The sequence below is a fragment of the Aplysia californica genome, unplaced genomic scaffold (assembly GCF_000002075.1).
Source record: "Aplysia californica isolate F4 #8 unplaced genomic scaffold, AplCal3.0 scaffold00350, whole genome shotgun sequence".
Classification (NCBI taxonomy): Eukaryota; Metazoa; Mollusca; class Gastropoda; order Aplysiida; family Aplysiidae; genus Aplysia; species Aplysia californica.
In genome coordinates, this window is record NW_004797620.1 from 785,718 (window position 1) to 800,561 (window position 14,844).

General features: G+C 38.5%; 2 protein-coding genes across 4 annotated transcripts in view; one reads left to right on the forward strand and one right to left on the reverse strand.

Moving 5' to 3' along the window:
- The window catches only part of LOC101851059, an 8,425-nt gene extending 5,562 nt beyond the window's left edge, over positions 1-2,863 (forward strand). For all 3 annotated transcript variants that reach the window (XM_005102937.1, XM_005102936.2, XM_005102935.2), the window contains 2 exons: positions 264-373; positions 2,613-2,863. In XM_005102937.1, coding sequence (XP_005102994.1) covers positions 264-373; positions 2,613-2,621 — 119 coding nt within the window. In that variant the 3' untranslated portion in view covers positions 2,622-2,863. The remainder of the gene's footprint in view (positions 1-263; positions 374-2,612) is intronic.
- Positions 2,864-6,829: 3,966 nt separating this feature from the next.
- On the reverse strand, positions 6,830-14,487 carry LOC106012365 (serine/threonine-protein phosphatase 6 regulatory ankyrin repeat subunit B). The gene is made up of 2 exons (XM_035970966.1): positions 14,293-14,487; positions 6,830-10,267 (listed from the first exon to the last, which is right to left on the reverse strand). Exon 2 carries the CDS (start codon positions 9,526-9,528, stop codon positions 8,071-8,073), a length of 1,458 nt encoding a protein of 485 aa, XP_035826859.1. The 5' UTR covers positions 9,529-10,267; positions 14,293-14,487; the 3' UTR covers positions 6,830-8,070.
- Positions 14,488-14,844: the final 357 nt, after the last annotated feature.

Here is a 14,844-nt window from a genome sequence, read left to right on the forward strand (position 1 = left end):
TTACCCCACCTTTTCACCCCCTCCCTCCTACCTTATTTTTTTTTTCATTTCCCCTATCCCCCGACCCACCTTATTTTTCTCATCCCATCCCTTTTCCCCTCTCGACCCCTCCCTCCCCACCTTTATCCCTCTCGCCCCCACCCCTTTTTCCCTCTCGCCATTCCCTCCCCCACCTTTACCCCTCTCACTCCACCTCCTCTTTTTCCCTCTCATCCCCTCCCCCCCATTCCCCCCGTCCTCCACCTGAACTACTGTATCCCCAGAACCTTTCCAGCCATGTATGGACACCGTCAGGGCAGACCCGCCCACCGCTGTGTGTCAGGACGGCTACTGGTGTGACAATCTGCGAGAACGTTGCACGATCCTGTTGCCCGTGGGTCTATAATATTATTTCTCTCTGGTTTATATTGATATTCTTTAGTTAAGTATTTTACCTTTTGGTTGTTTTCGTCGTAGTTTTTTTCTTTTTTTGGCATCATTTGTTTGGGTTTTTTTGCTGTCGTGGGGATTGTTGTTGTTGTTGTTGTTGTTGTTGTTGTGTGCGTGTGTGTGTGGTAGCCTATCCGTTCGAAATGTTTGGAGCCCCGAAGAGCGGGTGAGGCAGTCCAACCTCCCTGAATTCTCCCCGAAGAGATGCCACTGCCGGACTGTTGTTGTTGTTGTTGTTGTTGTTGTGGGTTGTCGTTATTTGTTATTGTTGCTCTTTTGGGGATTGCTGTTGTTGTTGTTGTTGTTGTTTTTGTTGCGGGGGTTGTTGTTGTTGATGCTGATGCTGCTGATGCTGCTGTGTTGGTTGTGGTAGTGGTGGTGGCAGCAGTAGTTGTACAATGTAGTGATGGTGTGTGATTGTTGTTGGTATTGATTTAGCAATAGTAGTAGTAGTAGTAGTAGTAGTAGTAGTAGTAGTAGTAGTAGTAGTAGTAGTAGTAGTAATAAAATAAGCCGCAGTAGTCATAGTAGTAGTTGTTTTTGTAGTAGAAGTAGTTGTTGTTGCAGTAGTTGTTGTCGTTATTGTTGGTGTTTGTGATTGTGACGGTGATTATGGGTGTCGTGGTGGTGCTGTTGAGGCTGGCGATAGTGTTGTCGTTGCTGCTGTTGTTGGTGAACGTGATGTTGTTGCTTGTGACGTGCGTGTGTATGCTATTGTCGTCGTTGTGGTGGTAATGCTTGTTGTTGTTGTTGTTGTTGTTGTTGACGTTGATGTTAATGTTGACAGAGATACGTTCGATTTGAATCAGGTGCAAATGTTATAGCTGTTAGTTTTGTTTTAGTAAGAGTTTTACGGTACTTGCAACACAATAAGGTCATCTAAGTGCCGAAGATTAGAGATGTTTCAAGAGAGTAACAAACACAAAAAAGAAGGAGGGAAGAGATAGAAGGGCGATAGAAGTTTTATAAGAACGAAGAAGCAAACCCACACCAGAGCACCCGCCGCCACCCACATAGTTGTTATTGTTTTTGTTGCTGTTGTTGATGTTGATAGCCATATCGTTAGATATTATGCAGGTGTAAATATTATTGTTGTTGTGATGGCAGAGATGGTAGGTGGGTGCTCTGGTGTGGTTTGCTCCTTCTTTCCTGTCAAACATCTATCATCCTTATCTCCCCTTTTTTATGTTTGTTACTCTCTTGTAACACCTCTAATCTCCTTGCGCTCATATGACCTTATGCAGTTGCGAGCGCCGTAAAACCTCTTCTAACACTGAACTAAGAGATGGTAGCGGCGGCTTTTTCGTCATTTCTCTTGTTGTTGCTGCTCACAATCGTGTCACAACGCGCTAGAATCAGGCGCTCGTCAATTTTTGGGCATGTGGAGTTTTCAGTTTCATCTTAAAGTTTGTTTATTTGTCTGGCTTTCGATGAACCCAGGTATCTTGAGTGCAAGTCGAGGAATTTGCAACTGGAGTTGGGTGACCTAGTTTCAGAGGTGAAAGTAGCGAGAGAATTGACGTCTTTAAGTTTGATCACTTGCGCCGCATCATTAGCCTATTTTTTAAAATCTATGATTGATTTTCTAAGTAAATTCGACATAGAATTTTTTTTTTTTAAGTACAAAAAAAGGTGATGAGCCAAAAAAACAAAAAAACAAAACAAAACAAAACCCGGTAAAAATTGACAAAAAAGGCGGACGCATGCAGTCTTCTTCGATTTTGTTATTTTTGACGAGCGCCTCGTTTCACCACGATGCCCCACAATTCTGATGGGTTGTAACATAAATTGACACAGGTATTTTTCACATTTTACACCCCTTCCAACCAAAAAAAACCCTCTCCCCAACAAATAAACAAAAAACGACAAAAACAAACCCTAAACAAAACACACACACACATACAGACACACACACACATACACACACACACACACAACAATATCTAAAAAACAAAACAAAAACAAAAACAAACAATCAATTAATAACACACACACAGAAAAGGAAAAAAAAAACACAAAGCAAAAACAACAATCAAACACACATACAAACAAACAAACAAACAAAGGTAATTACGAATAAACAAACAAGCAAACAAAAAAAAGGTAAATACGAATAAAGAAACAAACTCTCCATCGTCATTTTAATCTAGTTCAGTTTACATGTACACTCGTTCTCCTTACAGGGCAAGTAATTCTAACGACTCAGTGCCTGAGTGCGTCATCATTATGAGACTGTGATGGAAATCTTAATAAAGTCTTTAGCAACAATCTAGATCTCCAGAACACCTCTGTAAAAACTGCTGGAATCACAGTAAAGTCAACACAATACAACGCCATGGACTGTGTTCTCTGTGCTCAGAAAGTTTTTAACTACTGAGTTCCCGAAACGGCGCTTAAAAAAAGAAATAAACTCACATACTTTATCACAAGCTTATCTTTTCAACGTTTTTGTCGTGTGGCTGAGCCCCCACCCCTCTGTCTCTGTTATATCTCTCTGTCAAATATCTCTCTCTATCTTGTGGCTGAGCTCCCCCCCCCCTCTGTCTCTGTTATATCTCTCTGTCATATATCTCTCTCTATCTTGTGGCTGAGCTCTCCCCCCCCCCTCTGTCTCTTTTATAGTGGCTGAGCTCCCCCCCCCCCCCCTGTCTCTTTTATATCTCTCTGTCACCTATCTCTCTCTATCTCTTCACCTCTGTCTTCACTTCTATTTTCTACCACACTCCTCTCTACTACTACTATTACTACTACCACTACCGCTACCACAACCACATTGAATTTCAAATGAATGGAGAATATTATTGTATCTGCAATTAAAAGTATACTATTACAGTACCATACAGATTGGAAACTAGAGCAATCACAGAAACGACCCAAAACTTGGATTTCACATTAAACTACAACTAAGGATGATGATTTTATAGCGCTTACTGTGTGCACACGGGTCTAAGCTCTTACATAATAATAATAATAATATGGCATTTTTATAGCACTCAACCAAGATTTAAGTACACAGGCTCTGAGCCCTTTACAATACCGCAGTAACATAATATAATCAGTACAATAAGTCCTCACCTAAAAAAAACAAACTCTCTCTAAATATTTATCTCATTAATTTAAAAAAACTTCCTTGACTTTAGCTGGTACATGTAAGCCTATATGAAATAATTAATAAAGGATTTAATCTCTCTTAAAACTCTGGACAAAGCATTTCAGACTTTGGGGCCTTGATATTCATATGCCCTTTCACTCATTGTTTTAAGTTTCTTAGACGGTTAAAAAAAATCTTTTTGTCAGCTAATGACCCTTAACTGCGATTTGGAATGTACAGTTTCAACAGATTTGATAAATATGAAGACGCATTATCATTAAATCATTTGGTCGCCTCTAAGGACAAGCGGGCTAACCCAGATTTTGGGGATTTCCAGAAATCTTGACCCACACCAAAAGTGGGCATTGCCCTACCTATAAGAGAAGTTTAGTTTCATTGGTGTGTATATGTGTTAGATTATAGAGAAAACCCTTCTTATCTTTTAAAGAAACTGAACAAGGGGCAAAAGCTTTACCTTTGATTTTCTCAAAGCATCAATTTTCGGGATAGCCCCCTTGTGCCTAAAAGCGACCATTTGAGACTCCAAATGGCCAACTTGTACATACATCCAAGTACCGGGACAAAGAACAATAACTGAAAAAAAAAATGCTGATAATTACAAAAATGACATTCTCTCACACACACACAAACACACACACGCACACACATACAACACACACACACACACACACACACACACACACACACACACTATACAAACCTGCATACACACAAGCATACACACACACACACACAGACACAAACACACACTTTCTCTTGCATCACACACACATTCATGAGAGAGCCATACAAACACATGCAGTACATAGTGTAAAATACACAATGCGATAACAAAAGCGCATAAATATATAATATATTATACAGTGGCATCAAAAAGGAAACTTGAAAATATTCACCTAATCGTGTTAAATCATTGCACTACCCACTCATGCACCATACTGGTTTAAAGCTAGATGGCTTCGGCATTATTGGCCACATTAATGTGTCATCTAGGAAAAGGTTTGTCAGTGAGATAAGGTCACTCATAATTAATCTTTAGAAATTCAAACTAGACAAAATAGTGTGAAATCAAAGAAACTAAAAAGTGTGTTCATGCGTATATTGAGGAGCATCAACATTGATGGAATGAGCAAACATTGAATTTCAAACGAATGGCATCTGCAATTAAAAGTATAATATAGTACCATACAGATTGGAAAACAGACCAATCACAGAAACGACCAAAAACTAGGACTTCACATTAAAAGAGCTCGTCAGTATTGACTCTGTTTTAGAGACATTGGCTTCGAATAGAGCACAAACCCTTTTTGTGCAGGGCTTGTATGTTAGTTAGATTTTGCAAATAATCATGTGTCAGTGAGGAACAGAGGCCATGAAACTCCCATGGTTTGGAGTAGTTTAGCTGGACTGAAAAAAACCCCACTCAAGAGAATCTTTGTTCAGAGGACTATACCGAGCAAGAGCTGGAATATCACGTATTACTCTTATTTTCGTCATACTGTCATTCAAGTAAACACTTTTATGCATGACAAAGCACCTTTTCACCGGGCCAGTGCCACAAGACTGAAAGACGTTGATTCCTTTTACTATCTTGGGAGTATAACTGTCAGAGAAGGAGGAACAGGAGCTGAAATAAAGTCCGCATTGGAAAAGTACAGGCTGCTTTCATATCTTTGAATAGGATTTGGAAAACCAGGGATGTCTCACTTCGAACAAAGCTAAGGATTTTCAATTCAAATATGATGTTAGTCCTGTTGTTTGGAAGTGAGACATGGAACGCATCTCAGACCTGCATAAAAAGGATCCAGGTTTTCTTGAACAAGTGTCTAAGAAAGTTACCGAGGATCAGATGGACAGACAGGGTCATCAACGAGGAAATGTTAAGGAAAACAGCGCAGATCCCCACAGCGTAAAAGACCAAGGGGAAGACCACGTGGAACCTGGAGAAGAATCACAGAAATTGATGAACAGAAAAGTGGGAGGACAAGGAACAAACATCAAGAGGTTAGCCCAGGATAGAGAAAGGTGGAAAGTGATTGTTCGTGGCCTATTCTATACCCTGGTGAAGGGTCAGAAAGGCAATGATGATGATGAGTGCCACTAGACAATTCTTGAAAAACCAAATCATACAAAGGATGGGGTGGTCACCAGTAAATAGCCCTGATATGAAATCCTACAGACATGTTGAGCCCCATGAAACAACAGCTGAAGAAACACGACTTTTCTCCCAATCCAAACGCTTTGTTTGCAACTCTCTGTGACATTTGAGATGAACAGACAGATAATAATGTCCAAAATTTATCACAATCAATGCTCAATATATTTTTTTTCTCTCTTGCATATTTTTTTATACATTATAATGACAGTGTGTGCTTAAGACGTTCACCTGTCTTAGACAGCCTTTTGTCTCCTCCACATTGGGTGGTTTATTTAATATACATATTATAGCAGGTTGCACCAAATTATGACTATATTCTGAATAGCATCTTGAAATAACAATTTAAACATTTGAATAATCAGTTTTAACATGCCTAAATGATATTACAGTCAATAAAGGATGAGTTGATGTTGTTGAAGGTGTGAAGAAATGATCAACTCATCCAAAGTTCAACATAACCGTTGGGACCTGTAAAGAAGAAGAGGTGCTGGGACCCAAGAAGAAGGTCAACTCAACCGAAGATCAACTCAAGTGAGTTCAACACAATTGTTTCCTTCTATTGTTAAACTTATAACAAGAATTTTTTCTCCGATGTCAATGAAAAAAACCCAAAGAAATTCTGAGAAAGGACTAGCATTAGCAAATGAAAACATATTTCAAAGTTCCTTTTTGTCTACTGTAAGTTGTTGTTGTTGTTGTTGTTGTTATCGATCCAGCAGCAGGTGGGCTCTCGCCCTTCTGTCCAATGCCATGTAGTGATACGTGCAGGTTTGCTAGAGTTGCTGTAATGTTCCGTAGAGTGTGTTGTCAATGTTAGATCTCAGAGGGAGAAGTGTAGCTCTGATGCCATTTAGGGCTGTACAGTGGAAAAGGGGAAGTTCGGGTTTTATTCTGCTGGGAGAAATCTAACAGCTTGCATAAAAAGGTTCATCCACGATCACAGTTGGTATGAAATATTATTGTATTTAATGGCCTTATTTGAAATCAAGAGTATTTCTTAAAATTACTATCACAGTACATGTATAAGCAAAACATAACCACAGGATAATTAAAAATACACATAAGTGTAAAGAAAATGGCATAAAGGGGATAATAAATAGCTCATTCAACACAAAAACATAATAGTATTATAGTTGTTGTGAATAATTTTTTATTCCATTTATGTTGAGCTTTCAGATTATAAATACAGGCGACTATGGAAGAGTTGATGTCGTCGTGGGAGGGGAAAAAAGATCAACTCATCCAAAATTCAACTTAACCATTGGACCTGTAAAGAAAAACAGGTGGTATGACTCGAGAAAAAGGTAAACTGAACCGAAGATCAACTCAAGCGAGTTCAATACATGCGGAGTCGGCTATATGACAATCCTGCGGTAAGCTGACATATTGCTTTTCTTTAAAATTCACGGCAGTTTCGAGATAAAAAGGCTTTTTGTCATCGTAACCATTTTAAAAAGTCATTCTTTCAAAATTTGAAGCCTAATATTTTCAAAAAACTAATCACAGCTTCACTTTGCTTTTTTCACACAAGTAATTGGGTTTTCGATTTAGCAAATAAAAAAAAATTGGTGCCAAAAATGAAAAAAAGGCATTTTGTTGCTTTTGGAAGAATCCTGATTTGTCTTTTCAAGCAATATCTTTTTCAACGTCATAGTGTCATAGATTCATGTGAAAGGACTTTTCTCCCAGGCATGGGTGGCCCGTTTTTTTGCGCCTCAATCTGAGGTTGCAAATAAACATATTTTACAGTATAGTTCAGGAACATATTTTAGGATAGGTGTTAATCAACTTTCTTGGTTCAAACAAGCCACAACTTCCATTTGCTAACATGATAATTGGAAATGTTCAAAGCTAAAAAACTGTTCACAAGCAAGGAGCCATATATAGAAATAGAATTTTAAAATTTCAAACGTCCTCTTAAACTTATACAAATTATGAAGACATGGATTACTGTGAGCTTTGGTGCATTTTAAGTCATCACTTTTTTGTGACTCTATATATCATTGTTTAACAAAGACAAAGAGGAAAATAAATGCTCATTACTTAATACTACTATACAGACCAGAACCATTCTCTTATATATGCCTAGTTAAGACAAATTGATACAAGATTACAGGTAAAAGTTTGAGAGAAACTGGGGCTTATAGTCAAAAGTTATCTGCAATAAAACCCACAAAAAATATGATTTTTAAAAATCGGAGGAGCTAGTCTATAGTAAAATCTATTATTCAATAAAGAGCAATGTTTTCTGGACAAAAATTTTCTTACTGCAATAGATTAAAATCATTTTTTTAAAAAGCTACAGGTTGCTGAAACTTTTTTCTGAAGTTGTTTTGACAAAATCAAAGTAAGGAGATGCAAAAATTACTCTTTAGAATTCGAAAATCTTTCTAGATGGCAAAGGACTTATCTCATCAGAAAACTGTAAGCCATTAGAACCTCTGCAATCATCACAAAAGCATTCCTTCACAAAGCTGTCCTGATATAGTGCCAGGTCTTGCCACTGAGACACACATAAGCGTGCCCATTGACCCTGAAATAAAAGCTGGTCTTTAAACCGATCAGGAAGGCCCGAAGAGCGTATTCTTTGTTCCCGGTCAGACCCAGTTCCCATGGAGTCAGACGAAGCTACGAAACTTAAAGTGAACAGTGTCAGTGGTTTTGACCGGAATCTCTGTAACAAGTCAAGGGGTTGCCGGCAAACATACTCTGAAAGAATATTAAGCAATTTAGGACAGCTCCTTAATGTGGTGACATCGTAACGAGTCAGGAAGCGTATTGCAATAAGATATGTGGCCAAATTGCTGTTCTTAGACAAGAAAGCAACACACAGGGGAGAAATAGGCGTGCCCATGTAAGGGAAGTCAAAAACCACATGTTTACAATCCCTCAGTGTGGGAGCACATCTGTTCAGAATCATGTACCTTGCTATGACATTCTCCCCCCTAGCTGCTGCCTCATGCAAAAGCATTTGGTCATTTGGAGAAAGAGTCACATTAGCACCTGCCTCCAGAATTCTACGTGACAATGGAAGCATGTGTTGATCAAAAGACAATCTGAGGGCAGTTTTCCCAACTCTGTTTACAATATTGACGTCCGCGAAACAGTCTAACAAGAGCTCTGCACACTTCTCCTCCTTTGATTGCAGAGAGAGCATGAGTGCGCTACTCCCATATCTATCAACACAATTAATCAGGTTTGTGGCTTGGGATCTAGACAGACTTTCTCTGCTCTCAAGTGAAGAAGCATCATCAGATGTTTGAATGGCATTTGTTAACAATATCTCCAGACATTCAATCTCCCCGCTCATGGCAACTCTCATTACAGCAGTCCTACCCTCAATATCAGTCTTTGTCAGATCGCTGTGATTTTCTATAAGGTACTGTAAACACTTGATATTCCCCCAAATTGCCGCTAACATCAAACTGCTACAACCATGATGATCCACTAGGTCACTATCAGCCCCACGTTCTATCAACATCTTCAAACAGGTAATGTGTCCCTTCTCTGCAGCCAGCATGCATGCGGTGGTCCCAGTAACATTACGAGCATCCAGCGCCGATTTCTCACAATGGCGGGTCAGCACGTCAACACACTCATGTTGACCCAGATTGCAGGCCTCCATGAGCACAGTTGAACCGCTCTCAGTGTCATTGTGAAATCTGTCACGTGCACGACCACCTTCCAGTAAGAGTCTTTGAAGTTCTTTGACATCATTTTGAAAAACAGCGTCCCTCAGTTTTTCCACCAACATATTATGACTGGGCATTGACGGTGACGGACCGTCTGAACGCGTCACAACTGAGCGACTTCGGAATGAAAGCGGCATTATTTCACTTGAAACAACTCAAATAAATATGTGTTCACTGACAAACGTCTAAAGTATTCACTGACAAACGTCTAAAGTATTCACAAGCTAAACTTTTAAGTATGTCAATTGAACATGCTCTTATGACCACCCTTCCAAGACCTGCACAAACGACCACTTTCCCCTTCCCTCCTTGTGTTTTGAAACTATTACAATGGCACTGTCCGGGATGTCCACCTGTCTAAGACAACCACTGTTTTCCTCATCAATCAGTGGCAGTCTTAGGCAATTTTGACTGTAGGCCCTATATCAGTCTCACATTCTGCAAAAGGGGCACAAAGGCAATTAACAATTTCTCAAGGTCAGAAAAATATGCTTTTGTTCGACATTAATCTGTCTTCAAGCTTTGTTTATGACCTCACAAAGTTTTATAAAGTGCACTATCCAATACTGAATACAGTTTGTGCACACTTGTCAATACATTTTCACCAAGTTTAGATCTTTATCATTCATAACATCTGCAATCAGGAAATCACAAATTGTAATTCAGTTTTCCTTTCTCCTTACGACCACGGTGGTACTTGATATATAACGATATATAAGTATGTCCAGAAGAATGAATTCGTCAAATTACACGATATGACAACTGTAAAAACCAGCATCCCCATTATCAGCTCACAGCATGGTGACATCAGCACGTAGCATGGTTGACATCAGTTCATAAAATGGATCTGCTTCACAGTTGTATGTCGAAGAAAACCTGCAGAAAAAGATCATAATAAGATATACAGGGTTGGTAATGAGAAATAGGGGTTTGGGGGGGGGGGGGGGGGGGGGGTGTATAGGGACACTTATCTAGGACATACAGCAGAATCAAAGAATACTAGAAAAAAAATCTGGATTAAAGTACAAAAAGTAGCAATTATTTAAAGTTTATTAGAATTTCAAGGATTAAAAAAAAAAAAGGTGGCAGTATATTTCGTGTATAGACCTACCTACATTCACTCCCATTCAATTTTGTATGAGATAATGTACAAATCTTGTGGATGAAACCCTCTCTTTCTATAATCTCCCCCCACCTCCTCTAATTTTTGTTGTCTTGTCCTCCTATGATAACGATAGCAACATTATCTGCTACAGTAGGTTTACAATAAATTCTTGAGTCGTATCTCTCATGCAGCGAAAGAGCTTTCTGCAGCAGGCATTCGGACAGACATGCTCGGCTCGTAACATCAAAATAATAATTATTATTAATATTATAATAATTATTACTATTATTATTATTATTATTATTATTTACAGGCTATTATTAAAGATTGGTCCAGATAATGACTAAATCCTAAAACAAATGGACAACAAATCAGAATATAAGGAAATGAAGCAAATAAACGATCAAACTGACCAATTCTACCTGGGTGGTTCACGCAGTAGTCTTTATATTGATTGTGTAAACATATTGATTTTATGTGTCATGCAGAGTGTGCATGGGAGGGAGAAAGAAACTTTTTCTGGTATTGATGCAGACGATCCAATCGGTAAATTACTTAGTGTGACCTTGGTCTGGCACCTTGCCATACAGCTAGTGTCACCTTGTCTCCTTGTGGGGTGGCGAGACTTATAACAGGGATAAATGACTCAATGAAAATTGACACTTCGACAGTGTGTCGTAGACCTGTGTGTGCTCCTTTTCCCAACTGTGGCAATCATTTCATTAGTAATAGTTACAGCAAACAAAGCATTCTATCTGTAAATTATGGATATGCGTAATATAAGTGCAATTATCATTTTTTAAAAATTACCTGTGCATCTCAAATGATGTCTAGTCAACCTCCATGAGACTAATAAGTAGGCCTATACTGATACTATGAAAAGAAAGATAAGATGAGGAAAAGAAAGAAGCAATAACTGATAAAGTAACATGTCACTGAGTAACCTATATATAATAAATATGATCCAATACAGTGATTATTAGTTATAGAGAATGTAAATTCGATCACCTAATATAACCGGATTTGGCTTTAACAAAGGTGACATAATAATATAATCCCAGAGGTCTTATAACTATAGCCATGGCTCATTGCATTAAACTTTATGGGAGAAAAATAAATGAAAAAGGCCTGACTAGAGTAATATCACCAACCCTGTGATATGAGCCAATATTGCTTCTAGTAAAGTTTCTAGTCAAGATGAAAATGGGGAGTCTTCGCCAAATGAAACTTGTTGGGTGTGGCTTTGAGACAGACCTGGTTTAACTTCTAAACAAGCCCCCCCCCCCCCCCCCCCTCATTAATTAGTTCATATGTGGAATTTTTAAATATCTGCGGGTATTTTAAATACTATAATATGTGCTTATATATTCAACTAAGATCTGGACCTAAACCAATAAACCTAAATTCCTAAATGTCGATTCCAGATCTGGGTCTAGCAGTGATTGTGCTACAATATATTATGCTTGTCAAACTCATTCATTTACCAGTTGGTATTAAAGATCTAGAAAAGAATAGCAACAGAGAATTATAATGCATTGTAAAACAAAATGAAGTGGCTAGGGAGAACGGCTAGCCTGCAAGTCTTGCGCCGTATTTAAGTACGGGTAGCCTACCCATCTAGCCGTACTTAGGTTAGGCCCTAATTGACCGAATCCTGTTGATTACACAGATTTCATTAGTAGGCCCTAATTATATTTAGGTTTAACATACATGTATCTCATCAAGGATCCTTTGGTTTCATCTGAAATACAAATACTTTAGGTGTATTGCAAACTAAAATTTTATTTACTATATCAGCAATCATTATTAAGTAGGCCTACGACTAGCCTGCCACTCTAGCCGTCATTAAGTATAGCTAGCTTGCCAGTCTAGCCATACTTAGGTTAGGCCCTATTTACTGAAACCTGTTGAGTAGACCTACACAGGTCTCATATAGGAATATTCAGGTTTAAAATACAAGCATGTCTGTTGGCACTGCTTTTGGTTTTGACTCAAATTCAAATACTTTAGGTACTGCAAACTAAAAATTTATTTACAATTTAATATTTTTTTGCTGTTTGTCAGTAGCCACCATTATTAATATCAAGAAGGCTATGGCTATTCTAGCCGTCTAGCCGTCATTAAGTAAGGCTAGCCTCTTCAAAAATGCTAATTATAGCTATGCATTTTGCAGTGATAGTGTATCCTGATTTTGAGCCTATAATTATGCCTAACTATATAATATAGGCCTATGACATTTTAGAAAATAGTTTGTAGTACATGACTACTCCTAAGTCTAAGGCTATTAAGAAATTTAATCACTGACAAAAGTAAGCTTTATTACAGAAACACTGATTGTTATGCGGCGATTGTCATTAAAAGAACGAAGTGACCTATTTCTCCGAACGCTCTGGAAAATAAACTTTATCTCTATTTCTCCAAACGGTTTCAGCTCTTGAGATTTTTTTGTTATTTGCAAGATTTAAGCGTCATCTTTAATTCTGCCATTCTGCGAGGACTGGGAAGAAGCATTTTTAACGGTCGAATTCAATTTCGAATCAAGAGCAAGAAACTAGATTTTTAGATCTAGAGATTTTTAAATGTCTGAATATTCAAATACTTCAGTTGTGGTTGGGAAGTTCCTGGACTATACTTCATTCAAAAATGCTTTCAAAAGGCACTGCGAGAAAAAAGGACAGCTCGACCTTGGCAGTAACCTGTTCTGCATTTAGTCACCCCTAAAGCAAATACTAAAATTCTTCATGTAAAAATAAAAATCCCTCCACGTCCCCCCATCCCCCCGGGCCCACGCATCGTTCACACCATATATACACACACACACACATACACACACGCACATACACACACACTCACACACATGCACACTCACTCTCTCACACACTCATAAACACATACACACATGGGCGCGCGGGCCACTCTTTTCGCAAATTATCAACAAATCTCGAGATCGGAAACGGTTCGGAGAAATAGAGTTCAAGTTTAATTATTTTCCCAAGTGTTCAGAGAAAGCGAGCCAGCCTTAAAAGAATTTAAGGTAAATTTTTACTATCACTCCTGCACACATAGATGCTTCGGGGGGTCAACTGCAACGACTGTTTGCTGCAGATGGACACATGAAGCCACTAAAACTGTCGCAAATCAATTGATTGCAAGAAAATTTCAAATCTAACTGTAAAATATCAAATTATGGGTTAAAACTGGGATGCCCTCCAGTAACCCCCGAGATTTTATTTTACCTCCGGGGGGGGCCCCCCCCCTGGAACCCCCCGATTGGTCCAATCGTCTATTTCGATAAAGAACAATCAGATCAAACACTATTAATTTGCGACGGAAAAGCAGTTGATAATCGTGTTCAGTGCATCAATATTTAGCAACAAATGGACAACTGGTAGATCTAGATCTAGCTTGTGAGACGGGAGGGAAAGTAAAAAGAAATACCGAATTTATAATAAGGACTTAAATTACTATAGTATAGATCTAGATCTAGATATCAGATTGCAAGAATTTGGTGAATTTGAAATTGAAATACTGGAGTACCGAATCAGAAGCAATGCCCTTTGACACGATAAATAAACAAGCCTAACGTTAACGAGGAACATTTTCGATTAAAATTAAGCAAAACCAAAACAAAAGCCTAAAGCAGGCAAGACGAGCGAATCTTCTAGATTCTAGATCTAATATCTAGATCTAGAGAATCTAAGTACTTTAACTTCAGTGAATTCAGTGCAAAATACAGAAGAAAGAAGTGAAGAAACACCAGACAAACTGCGAGGTAAATGCGTTTCACTTTTATCACCTGTTAAAATCGATCTAATCAATAATAAAGTGCAGTCGTGCACATCAGACGATTGTTTTCATCCCTTCACTTCGGTGAACTGCCACAAGCAGATCTGGGAAGTTCTTGCCCGAAAATAGAACGGGATTTCCGTTTATAATCTGATCTGACGTAGACGTTATAAATAGGCCTAGTCACGCGTACCATCATGATTATTATGGTCCATAATTATTATTTATGTTATTGTCAAGGAGCTTTGTTGAGTTGTGTTCAGAACTCTTTATTTGACTTGATAACGCACAGAAGATGCGGGTACAGACTTGCTAGTTTATTAGAACCATAGCAACGGACGTTATTGAACAATATGCCCAATGGGCCTAACTTTACACATACCAGGTTTCTCTAATGGGATAAGTTAGAGAGTTACTTATAGACTTAGAATGTTTGGTACAGAAATTGCACTACAGAGATCGTGTACATCAACATCCCCCCTTGTTTAAGTTTTAACTACTGGATAGCACTGTCAACATAATAGGTCAGCACAATAAAGAGAAAATAGTGAATAGCATTATC